At 32.7% G+C, this 27,054-nt stretch overlaps 4 protein-coding genes across 5 annotated transcripts; 3 read left to right on the forward strand and 1 right to left on the reverse strand.

Moving 5' to 3' along the window:
• Positions 1-4,618: 4,618 nt before the first annotated feature.
• On the reverse strand, positions 4,619-8,295 carry LOC123227141 (alpha-glucosidase-like). Its single transcript, XM_044651827.1, has 5 exons — positions 7,928-8,295; positions 7,016-7,710; positions 6,459-6,689; positions 5,716-6,362; positions 4,619-5,625 (listed from the first exon to the last, which is right to left on the reverse strand). Exons 1-5 carry the CDS (start codon positions 8,182-8,184, stop codon positions 4,744-4,746), a joined length of 2,712 nt encoding a protein of 903 aa, XP_044507762.1. The 5' UTR covers positions 8,185-8,295; the 3' UTR covers positions 4,619-4,743.
• Positions 8,296-11,179: 2,884 nt separating this feature from the next.
• Positions 11,180-12,671, forward strand: LOC123227393 (protein PHLOEM PROTEIN 2-LIKE A1-like). The gene is made up of 3 exons (XM_044652172.1): positions 11,180-11,294; positions 11,409-11,530; positions 12,154-12,671. Exons 2-3 carry the CDS (start codon positions 11,430-11,432, stop codon positions 12,521-12,523), a joined length of 471 nt encoding a protein of 156 aa, XP_044508107.1. The 5' UTR covers positions 11,180-11,294; positions 11,409-11,429; the 3' UTR covers positions 12,524-12,671.
• A 2,283-nt stretch (positions 12,672-14,954) lies between these two features.
• On the forward strand, positions 14,955-16,799 carry LOC123227220 (protein PHLOEM PROTEIN 2-LIKE A1-like). The gene is made up of 3 exons (XM_044651926.1): positions 14,955-15,222; positions 15,303-15,421; positions 16,280-16,799. The coding sequence occupies exons 1-3, from the start codon at positions 14,992-14,994 to the stop codon at positions 16,647-16,649; spliced, it is 720 nt and encodes a 239-aa protein (XP_044507861.1). The 5' UTR covers positions 14,955-14,991; the 3' UTR covers positions 16,650-16,799.
• Positions 16,800-19,257: 2,458 nt separating this feature from the next.
• Positions 19,258-24,580, forward strand: LOC123228362 (light-mediated development protein DET1). 2 transcript variants are annotated; one of them, XM_044653736.1, is made up of 11 exons: positions 19,258-19,550; positions 19,744-20,168; positions 20,282-20,510; positions 21,314-21,487; positions 21,828-21,896; positions 22,080-22,136; positions 22,999-23,079; positions 23,170-23,334; positions 23,429-23,524; positions 23,919-24,018; positions 24,201-24,580. In XM_044653736.1, exons 1-11 carry the CDS (start codon positions 19,479-19,481, stop codon positions 24,338-24,340), a joined length of 1,608 nt encoding a protein of 535 aa, XP_044509671.1. In that variant the 5' UTR covers positions 19,258-19,478; the 3' UTR covers positions 24,341-24,580. The 2 variants fall into 2 exon arrangements, with proteins under 2 accessions (XP_044509671.1, XP_044509672.1); XM_044653737.1 differs by having other exon boundaries at positions 22,080-22,115.
• Positions 24,581-27,054: the final 2,474 nt, after the last annotated feature.

Here is a 27,054-nt window from a genome sequence, read left to right on the forward strand (position 1 = left end):
AAAACTTGGAGGGGAAAATGACAAAATTTTAAAGTTTTAAGGTTTTAAACAATAAAATATCGATTTTACCTCTGTTCTTAACTGAGAAATTGGACGGCAGTTTGGTCATAGATGAGAAAACTGGTTTTTCATCTCCGGTGAGTATGGGTTTGAGATAGACCTAAAACATGAGTGGAAATATGACTCGACTGATTTTTTATATTGGCAGGGATAATGTAATGAAAGTGACTTTTTTTTTTTAAAAAAAAAATTTTAACATCAAATGTGACTCACATGTGTCGGTATTCTTGAATTTGCAGCAAGCTATGAAATGTGTAGGTAGGGATGCGCATGGTCTGACTGACTCAAGCTTATAATCGACAAAACAACTTAGTACTTACCGAAAGACCAATGTGGCATAGGGGTAGACCAGCCAGTCAACTCTGTATACTGTTGTATGACAGTGTCTGGCAAGGGTCCAGCGAAGAAATACAAATCAATATTGTCTCCGATAACCTTATAAGTTATCCGATCACCTGTATAGGCGATATCCATGCCATTGCTATTAAAGAGCGAAACACCATGAGTTGTCCCTTGAGGATTTCTCACATCAATGTAAAAAAAGTGAGAGCCATAGAAATTAACGTCAAGATTCGAAGACCCCGTATCTGAAGTCCACAAAGTTAAGATCTCATCAGGGGTCAACTCGAAGAATGCCTTTGTGTGCTCTCCAAGTCCATAAAGAGAAGCCCTTTCTTTCGGCAAAGCGGATGAGAATTGAATGTACTGATCCTTAAACACCAAGAAAGTATCTGAATTTGCAGGGTTGGGAGAGGTGTCAAAGAGGACCTCCCCAGAGGACTGCCGTGACACGGCAAAGCCAAATGGGGTGGAGTTCTTGAGGGTGAAGACTAAATCTGAAGTGGGATCTGATAACATGAGGTTTTCCAGCTGGTTTACCGGCAAGTTTGTGGCGTTTTCCGGCAGTAAACGGTGAGAAAAATAAGATTGGCGGGAAATGATTTCTTCTGGGATTTCCCATCTTTTTGATTCGGAATTCGTTATTCTAACTCTCAAACGCTCTTTGGTCTCAAAGCTGCAGAAATTCACACACATTAATTAACCATTTGCATTGTTTTCACCAATCAAGCTCAGCAAATTCACAACAAATTTCCATTTCATAAACTTGTAAAACAATAAAAATCCACCCTCTAAAACTCACGTCTCTCTTCAATGCTTTCATTCAAATTCAGAAATCTGCAACACTTAAACTTCAACACATAAAATTCTCCAAACAGATGGCCATTAAAGTGAAGCAATGCAAACCTGGCAAAAAGATTGAGACTCTGAACGTCAGCTCCATAAACAGAAGACTCCTTGATGAGGTCAAGACGGGCAGTCAATGATGACTTGACAGCGGAGTCAATAGTGACAGACTGAACAAAGTAGCCATAGCCAACTGCTGGTGCTGCTGCAGGTACGCATGAATTTGAAAGAGATAAAATGTAACAAAGAATCAGAAACACAAGCAAAAACTGATGGTTATGATGATTATGCAAAGATGATAAAGAGTTTGTTGTGAACATTGTTGATGTCATTTCATTAATCTCTCTCTGTTTCAAGTGTTCATATTTGACACAAGTGGCAATATAGACTGGTGAACTACTGCAATTGACTGCATTTTATATTGGAAGGGATAATGTAATTAAAATGATTTCTTTTTTACTTTAATATCACATCTGACTCATCACATTGTCATATCCTTGAATTTGCAGCAGGCAATGAATCTTTCCACATTGGACGTCTGGATTGGATTGGTCCTCCCAAGAGAATTTTTTAACCAAACCAATATTTTGATATCGCATGTGACTCATCTCTAACAGCTGAACTTCAACAAGTATAAAATTCTCCAAGCAGTGAAGCAATACAAACCTGGCAGGAAGATTGAGACTCTGGATATCAACTCCATAAACAGAAGACTCCTTGATGAGGCCAAGATGGGCGGTCAATGATGACTTGACGGCAGAGTCAATGGTGAAAATAGTAGGACTTCATTTGATCCGAACCGAGCCCAAACTTGGTCTAGCTCAAGTTCAGTTCATGATTGACAAATTAATATTCAAATTTAATCTAAGTACAATTTTACTTTAAATTGGAATCAAGTTAGCTTAAACTTGAAAGTTTGATTTACTTGAACTCGGTTTGTTTTAGGAAAACGAGTCTAATTCTTGACTACAACTTGATTTGTTTGATTCGAATTTGATTTTTTCCTTTAATAATATATATATATATATATATTTCAAAAGATTTGGTTCATTTTTAAAATAGAGTTGAAGTTGAGTTACGATATGTTTGGCTCGAGTTTAGTTTAAATTTATAGTTCAAATTAAAAACTCAAATTTCTGGTTCAATTTGATTCGAATTCATAGCTTGAATTGATGATTCGAATTTGTGACTTAATTTGGTTCAAATTTATGGTTCAAATCAATGATTTTATATATTATTTAGATATAATGATGTTGTTTTGTTATTAAGTCACAAACTCAAGCCATGACTCTAAACTACAAATTTAAACCATGAATTTAAATTGAATTGAGTCACGAATTAAATTATTTATTGGAATTATAAATTTAAATCAAATTTAAATCAAATTGAATGAATAATTTTTATCCAAGTTAACCGTAATTTTTTTTAATAAAAGTTGGATAATTATTTATTTAAATTAAACTTGAATTAAAAGATGTTTGAACTTAATTGTATCCGTGTCCACTCTGACAGTTAAGACCCAAGTCGGTAAGGGAGGGGGGTGACTATTAGATGGGGACTACGGAAGTTCATGGGAAGAGGCTCGTGGAAGAGATCATGTTTCCCCGTCCTCTAAAACGGTCTGAAAACATTAATCATAAGTTTAAAACATATTAATTTTTTGTAATTATATATTAAAATTAATGTTATTATTTTTGAAATTTTAATAAAAATAAGGCCAAAAGACTTATTCCCACCCAAAGTATAGTGAACTGTAGATTCATCTACCAACTTTAAAAAATCTAAATATCCACCTGTAATTTAGAAAATTAATATTTACCTTCAAAATTAAGTAAAGATTAAGGATAAAATTATCATTTAATAATAATATTTAATATTTATTATTAAATAACAATTTTATCCTTAATCTTAATTTAATTTTAAAGGGTAGATGTTAGTTTTTTAAAATATGAGTGTGTTTGGGTTTTAAAAAATGGATGGGTGAAAAGGTGTTTACTGTACCTTGGGTGGGAACTAGTCTTTTGGCCTAAAAATAATTAGAAAACGGTAGCCTTTCAAAAACAGTAACTTGGCGGTTCTTGTTTTTTCTTCGGTTGGGAATCCCTTATTTGAATCCGTAGCTGAGAGCTATCTGAACGGCGGTTACCATGATTGTGAAAAGTGGGAGGCGGTTGTGGGGTTGGAGAACAAGGTGGCTGTCACTGAGAGCATAAAGGAGTTGGCGACGGTGAAAGAGGCTTTGGAGAAGGTCAGACAGACGGTTTTGAAAAAGTTGAAGGATTTAGAGAAAGATGAGTTTGTTAGGTCTTTGCTGAACTGTTGAATTGTTAAATTTTACGGTTTAAGGTGATCATGAAATTGCGACAATTCAATTGATTGATTCTTTAAATTCAATAATACTCTTTTAAGATATTTCTTGTTGCTTGCTTCTTTGTGTCTCAGTTTCTCAATTCACTTTTGAATTTTTTTTTTTTGTAATTAAGATTCAATTTTGTTGGCCCATTAATGTAATACTGCTCCGAATTTACATGAATACCTGAATTTAGAGATTTTTATTGATTGGGTTTTTTAGTTCAAGTTCTAGTTTAGTCATTAACTTTGTGGGATTCCTTAATACCTAAAAAGGTGAAAGTGAAATTTTGAATAAGAAGTAGGGCTGGATTTGAGCCGATTTGAGCTCAGAGTTTGTTCAAATTGACCAAAGGTATCATAGGGGGGTGCCAATACGATTAATAGTGTTAACTGCATGATGAATAAGTCCATTAGTGGGATGAACAATGGCGTCCGAAGATGAGAAGTGTCATGAGATTTGAACCGAACTTCCATCCTGAATCAAGCGGAACACCAAGTCAAGCCGAGCTGCCTCCTCTCGGATCCAGCCCTAATTAGAAGTAACAGATGGCAACTGCAAATTTTGGGATCTAGCGTAGTTGTTCAATGTTATGTTAGCTTTCCATAAACAAATGAATGATTCCCAATGAGAGAAGATTCGGCTGGGTTTGCCAAATCTATTTCAAGAAACGGTTAGAAGGGAAAGATAAGAAGGCAAAGATCGTGGATGTCCAGCACTGGAGATGAGGAAGAAACAGCTAGAAGAAGAGGAAAAGAAACACCGGAAACAGGAAGAAAAGGAGTAAAAATCTCGAGGCGATTATGGTGGAGGTTCTTGTGCCTTGAAGCTGGTATTATTTCTAATTTGCTGTGTTTACAAATAGATTTCCACTTTCCTATCGTAGAGCTGGGATTGTCTCTTTGTGTTCACTTCGTCCCCTATCATTTAATGGCTCAGTTTGAAGCATTGGATTGTTTATCTGTACTTTCAGGTTCTGTATAGGCATCTTAAATTTGCTTAGAAAAAAAGACGCTGGCCAGATTTGGTACAGATGAAATATTCATATAAAGTCTTCACTGAAAATCAGTTACAATAGTCAGAAGGATTCACAATCCTTACTAAGATCTATTTGGAATCTGCATTACGTTGTTGCATTTTATTTGATGTCATAGTTTCAATTCCAGCTTGAAATCTTTACCTATTGGTAGTGAAAGATCTGGGATTTCTAAAGTAAGAAAATGGGGATTATTGTTTCTACTTGCCTTAGCGACCGCATTTGCAATAAACTTTGTTCCTTTGGTGATCTTGACTTCATAATTCTTCAGTCTGCGAACCTTTTTTACTCCTATGACAGTCACTTTGTTTATGATCCATTTCTGGCTCAAAGCAAAATCGCTGTTTAGAACTTCTGATCCAATGGTGAGATTGTTCTTCACTATTTCGCCATAAAATCTCACCAAAGTCCACTTACCCCCCTCTTTTCCCATGCCCACCTCTTCACCATCATCCAAGAAAACTTCCCCAGTGCTATTTTCCTTCCTGCTGATAATCACTAAGAGTTTGAATGGTGTTTTGCGGGCTGCTGTAGTTGTCATGGCCTCTCCTTGCAAAGCCAAAATATTACCTTCTCGAACATGCACATTTATGTGATCAGATGGCGCAGTAAGTGTCACTTGTGTTCCTGAAGTTGAACTAACTGAGTTTGAGTAGTTAAATAGATCAAACCAATTTCCTTTTGGGAAGTATGCATCAACAGAAATTGCAGCTGGCTTTAATACTGGAGATACCATGATGCCTTTGCCAATCAGAAACTGTGCATTGATTCCATAAGTTTTGGTATCTTGAGGGAAAGAAAAGAACAGAGGTCTTGTAATGGGGGTTCCTTTTGTATGTGCCTCATACATTAACGTGTAGAAGTAAGGGAGGAGCCGATATCGGAGTCCAAGCACTTTCCTTGCTGTTGCAGCAACTGAATCCCAAAGATAGAGTTCCTGACGCCTTGTAAACTTATCAGAGTGATCTCTCGCAAATGGGTAAAAGGCGCCTAGCTGCTTTCAGGAAAGATTTTGAAATTACTTCACATAAAGAAGATTAAAACTTTAATATCTATGGAGTGTTTTAAGGTCTAGAAGTCTTACCTGAATCCATCGTCGACAGAGTTCTTCAGTTGTATCTTTAGAAAATCCACAGATATCAGCTCCAACCATGGGAATTCCAAAGAGTCCAAAATTCAACATGGTTGGAATTGAGTATGCCAAATCATTCCATGTGGCAGCGTTATCTCCAGTCCAATGCGCTGTGTACTTTCCAGAGCTCACAAAAGTTGATCTAGACAGTATAAATGGTCTTTTTCTGATAACATTGATCAAGGCAGAACGAGTAGCTTTTGCCTCTAGGAGCCCATAGAGGTTATGAGAATTATATTCTGTAATGTTACCAAAATGCAGTGCTGTTGCCGGAACAGTGTTATTATTAATTGGTCGCCTTCTTCCATTGTTGTTTATCTTGTAGGGAGGATCGTCGAGGGTAGAAGATGGGGTTGGGGGGGAGGTGATGAAATTAGAAATCTCATTCATGTCAAGCCAAAGACCATCCATTGGGAGAACATCTCGAAATAGTTTGATCTCTCCTTCCCAAAAGGTTTCAGCAGCTGGATTTACAAAGTCAGGAAAGTAGACCGGTCCAGGCCAAACGCTGCCTAGATAAGGAACACCATCACGTTTTATAAAGATGTCAGCTTCCATCCCTCTGATGAAGGTTCTATAGGTCTTATTCACACTGATACCTGTGGAAAACATACCTCAATATTTTTACTATTGTGAAAAAATGATTTTCTTCCATATGGTTCAATAAGTGAAATTTGCTGTCAATAACGTCATACCAGGATCCAGGATGAGCACATATCTTTGACCATTTTGGTGAAGTGTATCAACAAATTTTTTCATTGGCTCCACTGGGAAGTTGATGGGATCAAGAGTGAAATCTTTATATGCATCCATGTAATCGATATCTGTCCACATAACTTCAAGAGGAATACGAGCTTTCGCATAGCCAGCAACCACAGATTCAACATCAGACACGTTTTTGTAACCATATCGACACTGATGAAATCCTGTACATTTTCAGAAAGAAAATTAGAACAACGACTGAGTATGATATAATTTGTCATTCTATAAAATTGGCAGGTCAGCTCTGAAACCAACTTAACAGCATTATATGATATACTGAGATAGAATCAAAGCAGCAAAACTGCGAAGATTGCAACTAAAGCTGCTGTATATTTTTCACCAAACTCAAATCCACCATTACAGTTATACCGCACAAGACTGCAACACATGAACATTGAGTATTCTAATCTCAAAGTTCTAATCATGTACAATTGCAACATGGAAAAATTAAACCGCTCAATGGAAATCGATGAAACAACTTAATACATACCGAAGGACCAATATGGCATGGGGGTAGGCCGGCCAATCAACTCTGTATACTGCTGTATGACAGTGTCCGGCAAGGGTCCAGCAAAGAAATACAAATCAATGATACCTCCAATAACCTTATAAGTTATCCGATCACCAGTATAGATGATATCCATGCCATTGCTATTAAAGAGCAAAACTCCATGAGTTGTCCCTTTTGGGGATCTCACGTCAATGTAAAAAGGGTGAGAACCATACAGGTTGACATCAAGATTCGCGGACCCCGTATCCGAATTCCACAAAGTTAAGATCTCATCAGGGGTCAACTTGAAGGACCTCTTTGTGTGCTCTCCAAGTCCATAAAGGGAAGCCCTTTCCTTTGGCAAAGCGGATGAAAATTGAATGTATTGATCCTTAAACACCAAGAAAGTGTCTGGATTTGCAGGGTTGGGGGAGGTGTCAAAGAGGATTTCCCCAGAGGACCGCCGCCACACGGCAAAGCCAAATGGGGTGGTGTTCTTGAGGGTGAAGACTAAATCTGAAGTGGGATCTGCTAATATGAGGTTTTCCAGCTTGATTACCGGCGAGTTTGTGGCGTTTTCTGGCAGTAACCGGTGAGAAAAATAAGATTGGCGGGGAATGATTTCTTCTGGGATTTCCCATCTTTTGGATTTGGAATCTGTTATTCTAACTCTCAAACGCTCTTTGGTCTCAAAACTGCAGAAATGCACACACCATAAATTAACCATTTCCATTATTTTCACCAATCAATCTCATCAAATTCACAACAAATTCCCATTTCATAAACTTGTAAAACAATAAAAATCCACTCCGTAAAACTCACTTCTCGCTTCAATGCTTTCATTCAAATTCAGAAATCTGTAACACTTAAACTTCAACATATATAAGATTCTCAAAGTGAAGCAATACAAACCTGGCAAGAAGATTGAGACTCCGAATATCAGCTCCATAAACAGAAGACTCCTTGATGAGACCAAGATGGGCGGTCAATGATGACTTGACGGCGGAGTCAACGGTGACAGATTGAACAAAGTAGCCATAGCCTACTGGTGGTGCTGTTGCAAGGACAGATGAATTTGGAAGAGAAAAAATGCAACAAAGAATCAGAAACACAAACAAAAACTGATGGTGATGATTATGAAAATATGATGAAGAGTTTGTTGTGAACATTGTTCATGTGATTACGTTAATCTTTCTTTGTTCTAAGTGTTTTTATTTGACCCAAGTGAAAGCGGCGATATAAACTGGTAGTTCAATGGTCCACAAATCTACTTCATAGTTGAAATCGACTGGTTTTTTATATTGGAAGAGATAATGTAATGACAAGGATTTCTCTTTTATTTTATTATCACATGTGACTCACATATCTCATATTCTTGAATTTGTCGCAAACTATTGACTCTTTCCACATTGGATGGGTAATATGTCGGCATGTGTATGGTCTGGAATGGATTAGAGATGAGCATGGCTTGAATTCAACAAAATCTTAAACCAAAACAAATAGGGAATAAAAAAAAAGTCTGAAAATCAAAGTTTATCGTTTAGTGCAGCTTCTTTCTCACCCAAACCAGATCATAATATGTTGTTTTTTTTATTTTTATCAAATTAGTCACATTTTGTAATATCACAAATTAATGCATGTATGCCACAAATATACCAATAATAAATGAGAGCAAAGATGTAATGCAGTGGAGCTAAACGAAGTAGTGTTTAACTCAAACTCAACTCAATTATTTTGGGGAAGAGTAGACATGAATGGATGACTCCTGGTTGACTTAAAAAATATATTTAAACCTTTTAATTTTTAACTTATATATTTATTAATTATTTTAAGGATGTAAATATAAGATTTAAAACTATTAAGTATATATTAACATTTTATTTCAGCCATGAGTTTGTGAGCTTACCAGACCATCTAACATTAAGATTGAGCTTGGCTCAAGAGCAATCCCAAGCAGTTTAAATTCAGCTCGAGAGCTAAACTTGAGCTTAGTTCATTTACACCCCACAAGAGAGTGAACAAACTTAAAAGGTGATACAAATTCGTAATAGGATGGTATTTTGTGGGTTAGGTCAAGCCATGTCATGCCTTATTTGGGTGTTATGGACTAGTACAATACATAGTACCAACTTGGATACTAATATTGATTGTCATTATATGAATAAGTGTTATTTTATTTTTAATTTAAAATCATTTAATTAATACATTATCATTATTAAGTGTACAAAATTTATTGTTTTATTTATAAAGATTTTAATTCTTAATTTCATATTTAAGACTTGTAATCACTCTTATATATAATAAAAGTATGATAATTTAACATTTTTTTTAATTTTTTTGAATGGATAATATTTATCTGTATTTGAAATAAGATATCTATTAATCATATTTATCCATGCCTAATTTACCAAAATTATGAATTGGAATAATGGTATATATTCAACATATTTTTCTCAACTTAAAAAATCATGACATGTTAATTAAGATGAGAATATCAGCATCAAATTTTAATAGTTTGCAAGTAAAACTGTAATGGAGCCAAACTGAGTATTTCTGGATTTGAACTTTGACTTGACTGAGTTTATATAAGGCCTAAGTTTGATAAACTTGAGAGTTATAAGCTCAAGTTCTAGATAAGAATTACTAACTCAAATTAAAAATATATATACCATATTCCCGAAAATTACATTCCTCAAATTAAAAATATATATACTACATTTATATAAGAATATATATACTATATTCCTGAAAATTATACTTTCTTTCAAATATTATTGCCTACCCGATTATTTCATTCTTTTTCTTTTTATCTTCAAATTAAAAAACACAAAGAAAGTGTATGGTGTTTAGTTTGCTTTGTTAAGTGATGACATGAGGAGTTTATAGCTCTAATGGAGAGGAGGTTTCTTGTTCTTCTGGTTGATGAGTGGATCCTTCATCATCAATGTACACTTTGATTCTCTTTGGATTGTAACATATATTCTGGTGTTATTGATATGGGGAACTCCAAAGATTTATGTGCAAGGAAGACATGATTGAGTTGTGTAGAAAAGAAGACGCTATCAAGTCTTTAGATTTTCCATTGCCGACTGCTTTAAGTTTTTAAAGTTTATATGCTACTATAAATCTTGACATTATATATTCTTATAACTTTTCTTTTGTTTTTACTTCTATTGTCTTTACTCTTTTATTTGATATATAGATTAACTTCTAATGAATTTGTTATAATTGTTGTTGTTTCCAATCCTTTCTATATAATATTTGAAGATTCCTAAGGAGTTAGTCCCTAAGGAGTTAGCCTACTTTTTTCTGCTATGAGCAGTGTAGCTCGTGTGCAAGTGTTATTGGGTTAATGTGTCACTCCTATTCCAAAAATTTAATCTCACACCTATATACTCTACAAGTGTTAGGGGTTTGTAATGCTTTTGCTTTTTTCTTCTCTTGATCTCTATCACTGTATGAATTTTGACAAACATTCAAAAGGAGTAATTGTTGTTTTAGCCTTGGTTGTGTAGGCTTAGGTTGAGCTTAGTTTGTTGTTTGTGCTATCCTTCTGTATAGAAGGATGAACATAGGTTTCTTAGATCCTCTTTTTAGAAGACTCATTGCTTTTGTTAATATATATATTTACTTACCAAAAACAAAAGACGACATCCAATTTATATCCTAATAACCAATATGAGATTCTCAACACTCGACAATCCTCCTCTCAGGCCTTTGTTTTCTAACCAATATGAGATTCTTAACAATCCTCTCTTTGCACATTAGACCACTCAACTAGATCTATTAGAGAGTAAAAGTAAATGAAACCTTCCCCACATCTGAGCCTGTGCTTCAACATTATCATAAGGAATATATCTTTCATAATTTAGATGTGCTAGAGAATCTCTCACTTTAGCAATAGAATAACAACTTTAGTTTGAAATAAATAAATAAATAAATAAATAAATAAATATATATATATATATATTGTAAATGAGATGCAGTGAGTACATATAAATATACATCATCTTTCTTATGATTTGTGGATATAGGATTGGTCACCACATGTAAAAGTTGTGGGCAAGGAATCTCATTTATCATTTTGTCCATTTTAGAAGGAATAATTCATGCATGCATTATCTTATAAAGGAATAAACCTTTTTCATATACCAAGCAGAAATCAATCAGAGTAATTTATTCGACCATCTCAGCCTATAAATTCTACGTCTGCATGTAACAAAAATCAACAGTAAGAGTAACCGGAAACAGAAGAATCCTGCTGAATCAAAACAAACTGGAAAGTTATCCCCGTTTTGCAGTTTTTATTTTTTTCCATCATCTTTAATTATATTTTACTGGTATTATAGGCAAGTTCAATGCTAATACTTGTTAATATCTTATATTTCTGCAGAAGTTCTGGTTTGATCAGATTATGGGTGTGAACTGCTTTGAGATTTATGCCAGGGGCCTGATTGTTGCTGGGGGAAATGATTCAAGTAAGTGGAAGTGGATTTACATGCCAGACTTAGGAAGGTATATATTTCAAGCTACTTTACTTTCTATGTGAACAAAGATTTTCTATTCAGTGTTATCCGGAAATCCGTGAAACAAGTAATGAAAGCAAACAAACCACAATAATGCTTGAACAAAAGAGAAAAACCAAGTGGGTAACTGATGGAGAAGTCACTGTATCAAAGTTTTCATTACAAGAAAAACGCAGAAGATTGATAACTTTCTTGAATCTCAAGTGAAAAAACTGAGAACCTTGGCCAACCTCTTAAGTCTCTCTTAAAACTAAATAAAATTCAAGGACATTATATATTCATATCTGCAATATAATGATCACTATATTTGTTGGAATGCCCGATTTGAAATTATAAAGTCATGACTGTTTAAACTAGGAATGAGACGATTCCACAGGTAATAACCTATTCCGCTTAGAATTAAAGTTATAGGTGGAACACCCGTTCATTGCACTGGAACGCTTGTAATGTCACTATAATACCCCTTTTTCAACCTGAAACGTCTGTTCTAGAATTCGCCACCATTCTATTTTAGAAATTTGACTTCCTTATGAAAAACTATATATTTTTTTAAGATCAAATAAGCCTTACCGAATGAACTTTGTTTAAACTGTAATTAATTCTATTTTTCAGGTCCTCTGTTGAAGTGGAGGTGGCTGCACTATTGAACGCGTCTTCGTTTGACGTGAGCAAGAAATTCCCTACACGATATCTCACCCCAACGCTTCAATACAAAGTTTCATTTATCATAATGAAACTGGAAGGATGTGAAGGCTGGGAAGACCATCCAGTGCACCTGAAGCTTGTCGTCCCCGGTCAAAATCCGATTGAACGCACGGAAGATCTGAGTAAACTCCCAGAAAAAAAATGGACAATGATCAAAGTTGGCAAATTTTCAACTAGTATCAGCACCACTGGGGATTTGGAAGTCTCCATGTATGAGGACGGCTCGCAGTCGAAGAAAGGGATTGTTGTGAACAAAATTATCATCAGCTCCTCATAGTGCCGTACAGAAACTGAGCACGATGATAATCAACAGTGGGACTAGTAGCTCTCACTATATGACTATGTAATGAATAAAAATGTGAGGGCGTTATTATGTATGAGATAATAATAAACAGCAGCAATAATAAGAGATTATGTTCTCACAATTTGAGCATCAGAAAATGAAATTGTTAAAAAACTGTTATATTTTGTCTTCAACTTTTACATTAAGGGTATCTTTGTAACTTGATGGAGTTAGGGTCATTTAAGTAAATGAAGGCAGAGGCAGAATCATAAATTCATGGAGAATTTATCCCAAGTATAAATTTGTGTTTTTCTCTTTTGAGTCAACACGTTAGTCATTTGTGCTTTGCTCTTCGGTGTGCGATTGCTTTCTACTTTGCTAGGGTTTACAACATAGGGTTTTCTTTGATTGGTCATCAATCTCGATCGATCTAATGTTGGAGTGTAGTCTTCGATCACCGCTGTTTTGAGTCAAATATGGTAACTTTGTGTCTTTGTTCGATTGTTTGTATTTGTATTATAATTTATAAACATTGATATTGAAATTAGTGGACTAATTAGAGAAATATCCTTTACTTTGGAAATAGGGTTTCAATTTTGAAACTTGAACCAAGTAAATCATTTTTGTTTCTTATTGGTTGCTATTTAATTGCATGTTTGTTAAATAATAAGTGATAAAGATCCAAAATTAAACATTAACAAAAACCCAAAGAAAATAGAAAACAAAGTGCACAAATATTCCTAACAAGAGCACAAGATTATGAGGAAACCCATACACAAAAAGTGGAAAGCTTTTAATTATAAATGAAGAAGATTATAAGATGGAAAATTGTTATTTTGTTTTCTCTCTTGCTGAGATTTTGATCTTAGCTCACTCTATTTTTTGACACACTCACTTGTTTTTACATGCACTATGATACAACTTCTGTATGAAAAACTTAACTGAAAAATATTTTATATGTGTACTTACAAATTGTATGTTTGTATTAGGTTGCACCTATTTTGTATGCAGATTACAATAAATATAGACTAAAACCTAGAAAGTAATAAAAAGTTCAAAATGCATGAATGAAAAACATCTAAGTAATATCCATGTTTGATACTTAACAATATTCATGTTTGATGATTATCTAAAATATCCCATGCTATTCACTCCACTTTATCAACTGGGGTGTTTTAGATTCGAGTCCAGTTTGGGGCCAACTCTAGCTTAGAGCGAATCTATGATATCCAACTCGAGCTAATACACAACATCATTAAAGTGTTATCAATAAGATAAATAATATCGTAGGAGGGATAAATAATATTACTAACAAGATGAATAATACTATCAAATAAACAAATGCGTGCATCTCAAGACGAGCTGAGATTAAATCTATAATACATAGCTCAAGCTAGTGCACAATATCAATTGAAGGTTATTAATATAATTAACAATATTATCAGAGGGATAAATGATATCACTGATTAGATATCTACTATAACGAATGGACAAACTCGACATCATTGCTGAGATTTGTTGGGTGTTACATTTTAACTTGTTACCTTTTTAATTATAATACATAAGGAGGTAATATTGGACGGTGCATAGATCATGCTATCTAGTGGTGGACAGAATCTCTTTCTTGCTTTTGGAAAGTAAATCAAGATTCTCATGAAAGTGAAAATAAGTGTTCTTATCAAGGAATAAATCTTTTTTATGATAAAGGTATAAATTTAATCAATTTTACTATTATTTCCTATAAATTATCTTCTCTTTTCTTTATCATAATGTCAACGTAACACCACTATACAAATTTCATATTAGCAAAACAAAAAAGAAATATTATATATATATATGTATCTCATATCATTTGAGAATGATAAGAAAATTTTAATAAAATAACTTATAAGCACTTAAACCATATATCAAGACGCATTAATCTCAACAAATGTTCTATTCTTTCTTTAAACAACCCTTTAAATAGTTTTAGAAAACCCTAGAAAAAAAAAAGAAAGAAAAAAATTAAAAATAAACACTAAAACTAGAAAGTTTTGTGACATCTAAAACTCTACAGATTTAGCATAATGACATTTGTTCGAAGGAATTGTTATAAGTTTAAATACCCGTTAATCTCGAATTGACTCTTTTAAGTCTGAATTAATCTCAAGTTAGAGCTTATTTGTTTCAATCTAATTGATCTTGAGACAAGTTGTTGAGTTAACTCTAACTTAAGATTGGCTTATTCGACCCAAATCAATTCGGATCGAATCCACTTGTAACTATGTGTAAAAGGAATAATTAAATGTATGCCTTGTAACAGAATAAATCCCTTCTTTTTCTGATAAAGATGTAGGAATCATTTCTGGATTGCTGATAAGAATAAGAGCTTTACTGAGCATCAAACTTTGTTTAATTTGACCCTTTTCATATGCTATAAAACCTAGACTAAATGGGGAACTAGCCAAGATGGTCTTCAAGAGATGGGAGCTGGATGGTCAGATGAAGATCCTTTTTCACAGACACAATCAGGTCAAGAAGTACAGGTTTCCCACACCAAGTCAGAGGAAGTAGTCGAGAAAACAACTGGGAATAAACTCCCAGACAACTATGAGGCCATTCTTAGAGAGGCAGACTCGCCGATCGACATGTCCTCTCAGAAGAAGATTCAGGATCAGCTCTACGCCGGAGTTTTCTTAAATGGAAAGAAAAAGGTAAGTCCATATCTTGCAAACTGTACTTAAATATCGCTTTTAGGGTTTCTACCATTGACATGCATGTGTAATGATTACAGAAGTATTGGCTTGACAAAAAGTCTGGAAGCAACAGCTTCATGCTGTTTGCTAGGGATCTCTCAGTCACTTGGGGGGACGACCAACGTTATTGGAAGTGGACTTCCCTTGAAGAGACAAGGTAAATACAATAGAGTTGTTCTCATGTATGCCACATCTAAGAGGATTGTTATACTGTTTTGAGAATTATAAAAATATTACCTATTTTGAATACACAATATATTATTTACCTAAAATGTGCTTTAACAGTTTTAACCAGTCTTAAGTTATTATCTCCTAAACAATGTGAGATGCTCATAAACATACCTTTGTACATACCCAACTTTGTCATCTCTGTTTGTCTTATCATCCCTTGGCATGCTTAGCTCATAAATTATTTGACAAATTTTGTGTTATCATCCTCCAAGAGATATGAGATATTTATAAACTTATCTTTGTAATGTGTCTTTGTTATAGGATGCCCATATATACCCAATTTTATCATCAATGTTTGAAATTATTAGACTAGTTTTGTCTTATCATTTCTAAGCAATGTGAAATACCAATTAATGTATCTTTATCATAGGATGTTATACATATCCAACTCTAGTGTTAGTGTTTGTCTTATCATCCCCTAGGATGTCATATCCAACTTTGTCATCGATGAAGGATTTGTCTTGTATTTGGCTCCAACATCGGTCAAGAGGATCACATGCATAGTGGCTCTAATTAATTTACAACATTCTAGTCCAATGGTTTACCCATTATCAAAATATTTTCTATTTTATTGACACAGTCCATCACAGTTATTTTTTAGAGGCTTTGCAAACTAAGATGTGTGATTTTTATACATATCTAATATCGTTTTGTTGATATGCAATTTATTTTAAGAGTGTTGCATTCATATCACCAACTTTAGCAAGAAAATATGTTAAACCAATGGATGAGTTTACTGAGCGCGCAGTAATATTCTCATGATCGTGTAAGTGATTTTTGGCAGTAATGTTCTTATTGATGTGGCTGAACTATTGAACGTGTGCTGGCTGGAGATCAATGTGAGATTTGGGACAGCAAAGCTCACTCCAAGGACTTTGTACGAAGCTGTCTTTATCATAATGTTGAAGGAGGGAGCTCATGGATGGGATACTCCAGTGAACTTGAGACTGCTACTTCCAAATGGAATCAAGATAGAGCACAAAGAAAACCTGAAGATGAAGCCAAGAAATCAATGGATAGAGGTCCTGGTTGGCGAGTTTCGGACTTCCACTGAGAAGGCTGGGGACCTGGAAATCTCCATGTATGAAATTGAGGCTGGGCAATGGAAGAGAGGACTTGCCATCAAAGGGGTCGTTATACGGCCTATAAACTAAGTGTGAGAATAATCAATGGGATTTCAATAACTTTAGAAGTTATTATCCCAATAATCAATAATTTCATTTACATGAGTCATAAACAAGAGCTTGTGACTGGGACTTTGAATTAAACGTGTGAAATTACATATGTGATCATCATCAGCAACACTTCTCGGTTCCCTTTTGAAAATTAAGCTTAGTTTCCAACACAAAATGTTTTTGATAAAAGGTGATCAGAACAACTGGAGATCTCAAATTGTCACACCGAACTTTATTTTTTTAATATTGAAAGTACAGGACTTCCCATATCTTTATAGAATAACAATTATTTTTTATTGATATCATCTACTTATCATAGGGAGCGAAATTGGAATAAATTTTTAGATTTATTATTACACTAAGAATTAATTATATTTAATTGCATGGTTCGTATAACCTTACCTCTTGTATGGATCATATTAGAGATGATAACGGGAGGGATAGGGCCAAATATCCTATTTCTCGTCCCTATTACAGGGATAACGAAGATGTCTTATTCCCTTCCTACAGAGAAAAATATCTTCCTTATCCCTTACTGGCAAAAAGAACTCTTTATCGTCTTTATCGTCGTCCTCGCCAACCCTCTAAATACAATATAAACATATAAAACAACAAAATTAATTAAAATTAAAATCAACCTACTATTTTATATATCACAAATAAATTTGAAAACATAGATTATCTAAAACTATAAAAGATATATTAATATTTTAAGTAAATATATTAATATAAAGAGACAGAGACAGAGATAAGAATAGAGATAGAGATGGTGACAGAGATAGAGATTAGACAGAAACGAGAATAGGGACGAGAGTGAGATGGGACAGAGAGATGACACATATATCTTTGTTTTTGGCCCATACTTGATTGCAGGGATGTTTTTTATTCCTGTCTTATCTTCATCCCCGATTCTATTGGAAAATTCCCTTTCTAATAAAATTGAAGACCCTAAATTTAGGCTAAAATTATCATCTCCAGATTGTACAGAGACAAAATAGGACACATAACAATTTTGTCATAAATAGGATTACGCTCCTAAATAATATAAGGCCAAAGGACTATTTCCCACCCAAAGTATGTTGTTTTTTCCAAGTTTCCCCCTTCTAACTTTGAAAATTCTAAATACCTATCCATGACTGGTTAAAATTAACGATAATAAGGGTAAAATCATCATTTTATCTATAATATTAAAAATAAACTAAAATATAATCTCTTTTCCTCCCCTAAACTTTAAAAACTAAAAGTTTCTTCCAACCTAAGTTTTAAAAATGATAGTTTCCCCCTAAGGTTTAGTTTTTAGATCTCTGGCATCAAATCTGATGTTATTGTCGGTCGTCTATCCCTTTTGAAGTTTTCTCTCCCTCCGACGATCTCTCTCCATCTATTTAGATGCCTGTTTGATGTTGATCTTCATCTGAAAGATGAAGAGCTTCGTCAGGGCAGACGAAACATTTCATCTTTCCAAAAGAAAACGTTTGGGAAGACGAAGAGCTTCATATTCCTCGACGAAGCTCTTCGTCTCCCATTGTCTTCCAAGCCTTATTCAACATCGATCAAATATTCAAATGGGTGAAGAGAGACTATCGGAGGGAGAGAAAGCTTCGGGAGGGATAGACAACCAGAAATGGGGTCGGATTTGGTGTCAGAGATCTAAAAACTAAATCCTAGGGGAAAATTGTCATTTTTAAAACTTAGATTGAAAAAAATTTTAGTTTTTAAAGTTTAGGGGGGAAAAGAGATAAAAGTTTTAAATGTTACGGTTCCGTTAATTTTAACTACTCATGAGTGGGTAATTGAGATTTTCAAAATTAAAAAAGAGATACTTAAAAGAATAGCATACTTTAGGTAAGAAATAGTATTTCGACCATAATATAACTATGACTTAACAAGATACGTAGATTTTTTTAATAATATGTCAAACTCCTTTAAGAACCTCGACTTTTAAGTAAGATGTTAAATCACTTTATAAACTTTTCTAGCTCATTACTATTTTACTATGTGCTATATTGAATTACATCTTTAATTTAGTGTTCTTCTCGTTGATACAAAAATTTTTGCATCAACAAGTTTCTTACAAATAATGTATAATTTGACTCATATCAAATTACAATGCCATGAGAGCTACGCATTGCTTGACACATTGAGTTGGATTTGGCTCGATTATTATTGAATTGAATTTGAGTCACGTTATTAAACTAGCAACTCAGTTCAATTATAATATTAATAAATTTTTAAAAGTTAAAAAAATTTCTCTTACATCTCTAAGATTTTGCTTTTTAATGTTAAATATGAGACAATTGATAAATATAAAAATTACAGATTTAATTATAATTTCTTGAAATGAGCTTGAGTCAGTCATTTATATATAGCTCAAACCTGCAACTCCCAATCTCAAGCTTTGTATAAACCAAATTAAGTCAACCTTGAGCCAAACAATACTCAACTTGGCTACAGTCCTAGGCTTAAATGAGAAGGAAGGTGGAAACTGATAGCAATACTAACTATAGGGCTCCTGGAACAATATTAGAGTTAATGGATTGAATTGAAATTGTGACATAAATTGGATTTTAAAAGCCCTAGCCCCCTTTCTCGTTAACATAACTGCAAGTGGAGCGAAAGAAGGTTGTTTTTTTTCTTATTTGCTCAAATCAAAAGATGATTTTGTTTCTTTCACCTTCAAATTTCACTTCCTTTTCTTCAACCCAGTGAAGCTTTTGTACCAGGAAAACAATGCCGAAGAAGCAATTCGAAAGCTCCAACTCAAATTCGAACTCCCATTGATTCAAGCTGTGGATCAGCTCAGCTCTCATGTTTCGAAGCACCAATGTCGTTTCCAGGATCTTCGACCGCCAAATTCACACTCCTCCTCCCGGCACCAGTGTAAATTTATTACCCCAAAATTTTCTTTTCGAAATAATTCAGAACCCCTTTACATTTTCACTTTAAATTTGTGCTTATCCAATTTATTTTATTTTATTTTATGAATTTTGGCATTCTCGTATTGTTAAATTCTTCTGTTCTCTTTGTTTTTTCCATTGATGGAAATGGTGAATTTGTGTGATTTATATTGTAGGTTCATTGTGCTCGTCGATTCTATGAGAATTTAGTCCCGGGTTTTACCATTTATGATGTGGAATGCCCCGATCATTTGTTTCGCAAGTTCACTGATGATGGTCAATATCTTATTAGTTTTAGCAGGAACCATCAGGATTTGATTGTTTATAGACCCACTTGGCTGTCGTTTTCGTGTCAAGAGGAATGTAGCAGTCATGATCTTCCTCCGAAAGCTCGGAGGTTTGAGAGCTTTTTTACCCAGTTGTATTGTGTGACACTTGCTTCCTGCAACGAGATTATTTGCAGGGACTTCTTCCTCGCCGTGGAGGGTAACCAATTCGGACTCTTTGCTACCTCTACTGCTCAAATTCATGATTCTCCTGCCACTGGAGAAGCTGTTCAAGGAGTCCCTTTTATAGAAAAAATAACATTTCATCTCTTGAGGTTTGTTTTTTCTTGTTTTTGTATGTGGGGATATATGTTTAGAAAACTTTTACATATGTAAGAAAGTTAAGCATAAGATCTTCTTTTTTTTTTGTATTGATGTATATGATTAGGTTGGAAGATGGGGTTGTGCTGGATGAGAAGGTCTTTTGCAATGATTTTATCAATTTAGCTCATAACCTGGGAGTATGCTTGTATGATGATTTACTGGCAATTGTATCACTTCGATATCAAACTATACATGTTCTACAAATCAGGGACTCTGGAAACCTTGTTGATGTACGGGAAATTGGCTCATTTTGTCGTGAAGATGATGAACTTTTTCTTAATTCTAATTCTCAGGTGAGATAAATATCAGTTCAAGGTTTGATATGACTTCTGTCGTCAGCAGTGTGTGTATTGTGTTCACTATTCAAACTCAGCACTATTGTACTTTTAATTCCTGGTTGATTATCACTATAACCCTTTCTATGTGATTTATGACATTACTTTAGCGATATCACTGTATTTTTTGCATAGTGTGTGAAATTGTTATCTTAAATAAAGTTTTTAAATGCTGATTGAATATAGACATATTGTTTTCCAAATTAATAAAATTGCTGCTCTTTGGTTGAAGGCTTGTGTAAATATTCTAATTGATCACTAAAACATCTCAGCTGTGTTTGATGATGGTAGTATTTGTTGGTAGTTGAAAAAAGGTTACAGTTCCTCCAATCAAGGTTTCTCTATTTGACAGTTCCAATGTTTTTACTGTGGAATATTGTGATTAATTTTAACATTTGAAGTATAGGGCTACATTAGCTTATGTTTATATTCTGTTTTGAGAGTCATTTCTGTTCCTTCTCTTAGGTTTGTGTTGTAACGTGAAATCTTTTGATTATGACTTGAACTTTACAACATATTTACTCTTATGTATCTGTAAATCTTGATAAACATGGCACTCTGTCCGTCTGCGGAAATTAATGTTCACAATTTAGGGGTTGTTATGAATGCACACATATAATGGAATTCATATCGATAGTTATTCATGGTTGCTATGTATTTATCTTAAACTTACCAATTTCTTATATTAGTTAGGAGATTAGAGACATTCATTTTGAGATTTTTCTGGATCTATCAACTAACAAATTAACTACTTTATGCAGTATATGACAACTTCTGACAGAAGTAGGTTACATCACTTGCCTGGAAATCACATTGAGAATGGTTCAAATCATGACCAACCCAATCAAGATAATGCCTTTTTGAGTGGCATCAAACAGCGATTGCTTTCATTCATATTCCAAGGAATATGGAACGAAGAAACGGATCAAACAAAGGTTGGTCAGTTGACTTCTTACCTTTTGTTATATATGGGGTCAGAGAAGTGATCTAGGTAGACTAATTTGACCTAAATCACTTTAGTTTTGAAATTTTATATGCATTTTTCAGTAGAGGGATTTGTGTGGTTTAGTGAATACTTTTTATCTTGTAATTTTTTTGTCTTTATGAACCCAGTCTTAGATTTTTTTTTTTTAACTTTTTATGGAGTGTAAGGCCTTTTAGTTTATAGTAACTTTGGTTCAAACTGAGTTGCAGATTTTTGAGAATTTGTTGACTATGTTTATTTTTTAAGACTATTAATATGACCATTCTGCATCTTATGTCTTTGATTACCAGAGGGTCCAATGCCTGAAGAAGAAATTCTACTTCCATTTTCAAGATTATGCTGACTTGATTATCTGGAAGGTATTATTTAACTTCTTGTTTTGCCCTTGTATTTATATTGGTATTTCTCCGCTTATGTGAAATTTGAATATCTCTTATATATCCCTTCTATGTTTTCCTTGGCGTAGTACTATACAGGTTTTTTTTGGGGATCATCTGCAGACATAAAAACTAACAAGTTATTCAATCACAACTATTGGGCAGGTACAGTTCCTGGACCGACATCACCTGCTAATCAAGGTTGGTAGTGTAGATGCAGTGGTGAGTCATTTTACTCTTTCTAGCTATGTGATAAAGCCTCAACAATGTGATAAGTACTAAATAGATACATATGCGGATTACTAGAATCTATTGGCATGAGGGAATGACCTTCCTCATTCAATGTACTTCACAAACTCCTACTGTTTGCCATCCCTATTTCAATGTGGGATGGTTATATGTACATGCCTTTATTGGCAATTTCCATCTGATGACCATTTGAACTGCTTGAGACTATCATTTATTCTTATGGATTGCTGATTCTTGTATTCTTAATTTCAAATGTTTAGCAAATGGGCTACATTGAGTTGAAATTCAGTATATACTGTTTGTTGTCATTCATAATATGTTAATTCCTGGAATCATTGGTTTATGTGTTTGTGACCATATGCTAGTTAAAAAAATCTCAGTTTTACCTAAGGTTTTAAGAAGGAAATATGGTGCCAAGATTTCTTACATGAATTTAGCCATGAGGTTTTGGAAAGTTACCTAATTCACTGATTGTGGAGTTTTATTTTATTTTATTTTTCTCATTGTCAGGTTCAAGCTTGTACTTCATGGATTATTTTCATCAACTTGAACCCTGATAAATCCACATTTTTACATCAATTTACTAAACCTTAAAAAGGGATTTTCCCCTCATAAAATATAAATACAGGGCCATTAAATCTTCATTAACTTCTCTCTAGTCATAGTATAATACCTGATAAATTCTTCTTATAAGATCATGGCCATGCTGCAAGCTTTTGAGAATCACATCCCTAAACAAATGGAGATGAAGTTTATTTATTTATTTATTTTTTATAAACTATCAATGAAAGCCACATCTTCATGAACTATTTTGTGACTGACACATGATTTTTAGGTATCTCGAAATGCTGATCAGCATACTGCATTTTTTTTTGTATATAATATGGAGACAACTGAGGTCATTGCATTTTATCAGGTAGTTTTTGTTTAGTTAAGTTCATTTTCTTATACTATCAGTGGACATCTGTGGTTTTCTGACATGCACCTGATTTGTTACATTCTGTAGAACTCTGCAGATGAGCTTTACTTCTTGTTTGAGCAGTTTTGTGATCATTTCCATGCAACAACTAGAAATGCAATGTACATGAACTTCATATCATCACACTCAAACAACATTTATGCTCTTGAGCAACTAAGGTCCATTAAAAATAAAGCTGGAAGTTTTCCGCAGGTTTAGATTTCTCTATCTTTTTTCACTTATTATTTCTTCTTTTCTTTCCTCTGTTTGCATCTTCTCTATCTTACAGTCTAAGCAACTGATGCAGTTTGTGAAGAAGATGCTGGCTTCTTTGCCTTTTAGTTGTCAGTTACAGAGTCCTTCCCCATATTTTGATCAATCTCTCTTTCGCTATGATGAGAAGGTTTGATTCCTTTTCTCATATTTTTAGTTCGTACTGTATGATAGTAGAACTTTTTCATACATAAGTTACCAGCTATAACTTGTATACTACTCAATTTTTAGTAGTCGTTGAGAACAGCATTTTGAGAGTTATGTCTAAGAAATTGGACCTGATTTTAGTCTGCATCAATGTTGAGATTTGTGTCGTTTGCATGAGAAGCCTCACTGTTTCAAAGATTCTGACTTGAAACTTACTGCTCCATCTGATATGGCTGTTTAGGTTTCAGTTTGTGATGTTAAGCATATATTTTGCTACTACCATTTTGCCGTTCAATTGTGTTTTTTCGCTAAACAAGCAACCATGCAATAGACAGATTGCAGTGATTTATAGCCATGCTTATGCCATGTTGTTGCAGCTGATTTCTTCAACTGATCGGCATAGACAATCAACAGATCACCCCATCAAATTCATTTCCAGAAGGCAGCCGCATACCCTCAAATTTAAGATTAAGCCTGGTATTGTCTATTACCTTGCAGCAATCCGTTTTAAATTAAACCAGAATTTTCTTTCGGAATCAACAATGATTTGTCCCAATTCATAATCTTCTGTCCTTTTCCATCTATCATCTGAGCTGATGCTTACATTAGTTTGATTTTATGCATCTTGTATGGTAATGACCCTCCTGTTTTGTTTTTAGGTCCTGAAGCCGGTACCATAGATACTCGGACGAAAAGGTATTCTTCATTCCTATTCCATCCATTTTTGCCTCTTGCGCTCTCCATTCAGCATAATTGGTTCCTGCAGCCATCCTATGTGAATATTCACTTCAGGAGATGAGTTTCTTTGTACCCGTCTTTGTCGCTCATTTTCCACTGCATCTGTACATTTGTCATTTTATAAATTTGTGTACATTCACAATTATACTATCCGCTTTCTGCAACCAGAATATCTTGAAACACTGCAATGAAAATAGGAAAAAGTGTTTGTATCCTTGTTTAGGCATGGCATTATTTTCTTCTTTCACCCCATTTTTGTTCTATGTAAAACTGTTATGCAGGCCAATATTTGTTTACTTCACCAGTATGTCTTATGCTTATGTAATGACAATTTTATGCGTATTAGCTTGCTGGATTTGATCCAGGTCAAGCCCAAATAAAATCTAGTTAGAAATCGATTGAAAACTAAAAAGAAAACTAATGCATGATCAACAAGTTGGGGCTTGAACTTGATTCGAAAATAATTTAAATTTGGATTGGGTTTGAGTTTGTTCAAACTCGATACATTTTGTGAAAAGAAATCTAATTCTTGACTTGACTTGTTTATTCCGAGTTCAAATAATTCAGATAGAATCCAATCTTGAATAAGCTTGTGTTTGTTTTAAAACTGGCATAAGGTTTTTTAACATAAACCAAGCGATTTAGTATGGTTTAAGATTATTGGATTATGATTATAGATTATGATTTTGTATATTTAGTACAGTTATGATTATTGGATTATGAATAATTATAATTCAATTGCGATGGTGTATTAAATAATCTTAAAAACTTATTATTTGTGTTAAAATGTCCAATATGTGTAATATTTTAGCCCCATGCTTAAATTTTTAAACTAAATTCAAAATGTACAATTTTTTCTACGAATAATACTAGATATATATATTTTTGAGTATATAATTATGTATACAAATGATATATCATTATACGATTGATTATTAATTTATACAATTACATGACATGCCATTTGTGTGTTCAATTGTGTACACATTCTTTTATTATTTTTTTGACGTTGTAAACTAAATTATAATAAATTAAGATAATTATGTTGTACTCTTTATGAGTACACATTTGATATGTGTTATCGAGCGATTGGATGATTTTGAATTAAATATAAAATAATATTTAATCATATGATAACATATTATATATATATATATATATATATATATATATATATATATATTTATTTATTTATTTATTTATTTATTTATTTGTATACATATAAAATTATTCAATAAATTATCATATTAAAAAAAATGTTTTTTTCTCTCGATTTAATTTATTATTTTACTTCATTTTTTGTACTCGAACATTGGATACACATTAGGTATAAGAAATAAATTAAATTAAAAAAATAATCAATTGTAAAGACTCACAAAAATATAATGCCAAAATAATAAAGTTGATAATATACTAATATTTTCTTGTTAAAATTTTAATATATCTTCGATAAATATTGTTAAAGTAATAAATCTTATAAATAATGTATTACTCGATAAAATAAGAGTAACTTTCTTGAATTATTCGTATTAATATGACAACTTCTAATCTAATAAGATTTCGACTTTTCTAATTAATCAATTTAGGTTAAATGATTATTTTATATCCAAAGTTTAATGAAAACCGCAAATTTTATTTTCAAGTATTAAAATGTTAAATTTATACCTATCATTTATATCCATGAGTAAATCTAATTTGATTTTCATAAAAATAATTATTTCGCTCTTTTATTATAATTATAAAATTGCTATTAATACTTAATATAAATATCAAATTATTTATATTTTAATAATTTAAAATTTTATCAATTAAATTCTTTAAAAAATATCAAAACTCTATTCAAGTTTATAACGTTGTGTTTTTTTAAGATTCTTTATGAGTGTAACTATTAATTTTAAATTATTAAAGAATATATTGATTTTTTTTTTATTTTTAAAACACTCTCGACTTTTTTTCAATTTTTGAAAACCTCTTGAAAAATCTTTTTAACACCCCTAAATTTTGTAAAAATTGTAATTTTTCTTCTAAATTTTTTGAAGGGGAAAATAAAAAAGAAATAATAAAAATTTTTTATGCAAAATGATTATTTTACCATTTTACTTAATAAAATTTATTAACAGAAATGAATAATGGGTGAGAATCTAACTTTTTGAAACATAGAGTGAGAATTATTATTTCAACAAACTTTAAGTGAAGTAATATTGCATGCTGAAATAATAGTATTGGATGATTTTAAAATAAAAAGAAAATCATAAAGGGCAATCACAAATTATTATCTTAATTTTATACAAATAAATTCTTACATTTTGTTTTATAACATGATTTTATTCCTAATTTAAACAAGACTCCAACAATAACTTGATTGAATCAAGAACCTGATACAGAGAAAATAAAAACAAATGAGATATTTAGTTTGAAAAATATTTTATTACTGAAATTAAAAGATTATTTTAAGGATTACTGTATATAAATTATTATAATATTTGATAAAATTAGATAAAAATTAATAAATATAAGTAATATTATATTCAATTAAAATTAATAAAAGAATATTAATATATTATTTTACTTAAATATTCTTAGATTTAATTATTCTGAAATGTTTTTATATTATTTATTATATTAATAAAAAATTAGATTATTTTTATTTTTAAAAAATTAATAATTAAGAATATAATTATAATAAAATTAAAATTATTTTAATAATTTTTAATATTTAAAATAAAAATAATGGTTAAATTATTTTTATAATAGAAAGTTATTAAAATTTTTATT

Source organism: Mangifera indica, chromosome 10 (genome assembly GCF_011075055.1).
Source record: "Mangifera indica cultivar Alphonso chromosome 10, CATAS_Mindica_2.1, whole genome shotgun sequence".
NCBI lineage: Eukaryota > Viridiplantae > Streptophyta > Magnoliopsida > Sapindales > Anacardiaceae > Mangifera > Mangifera indica.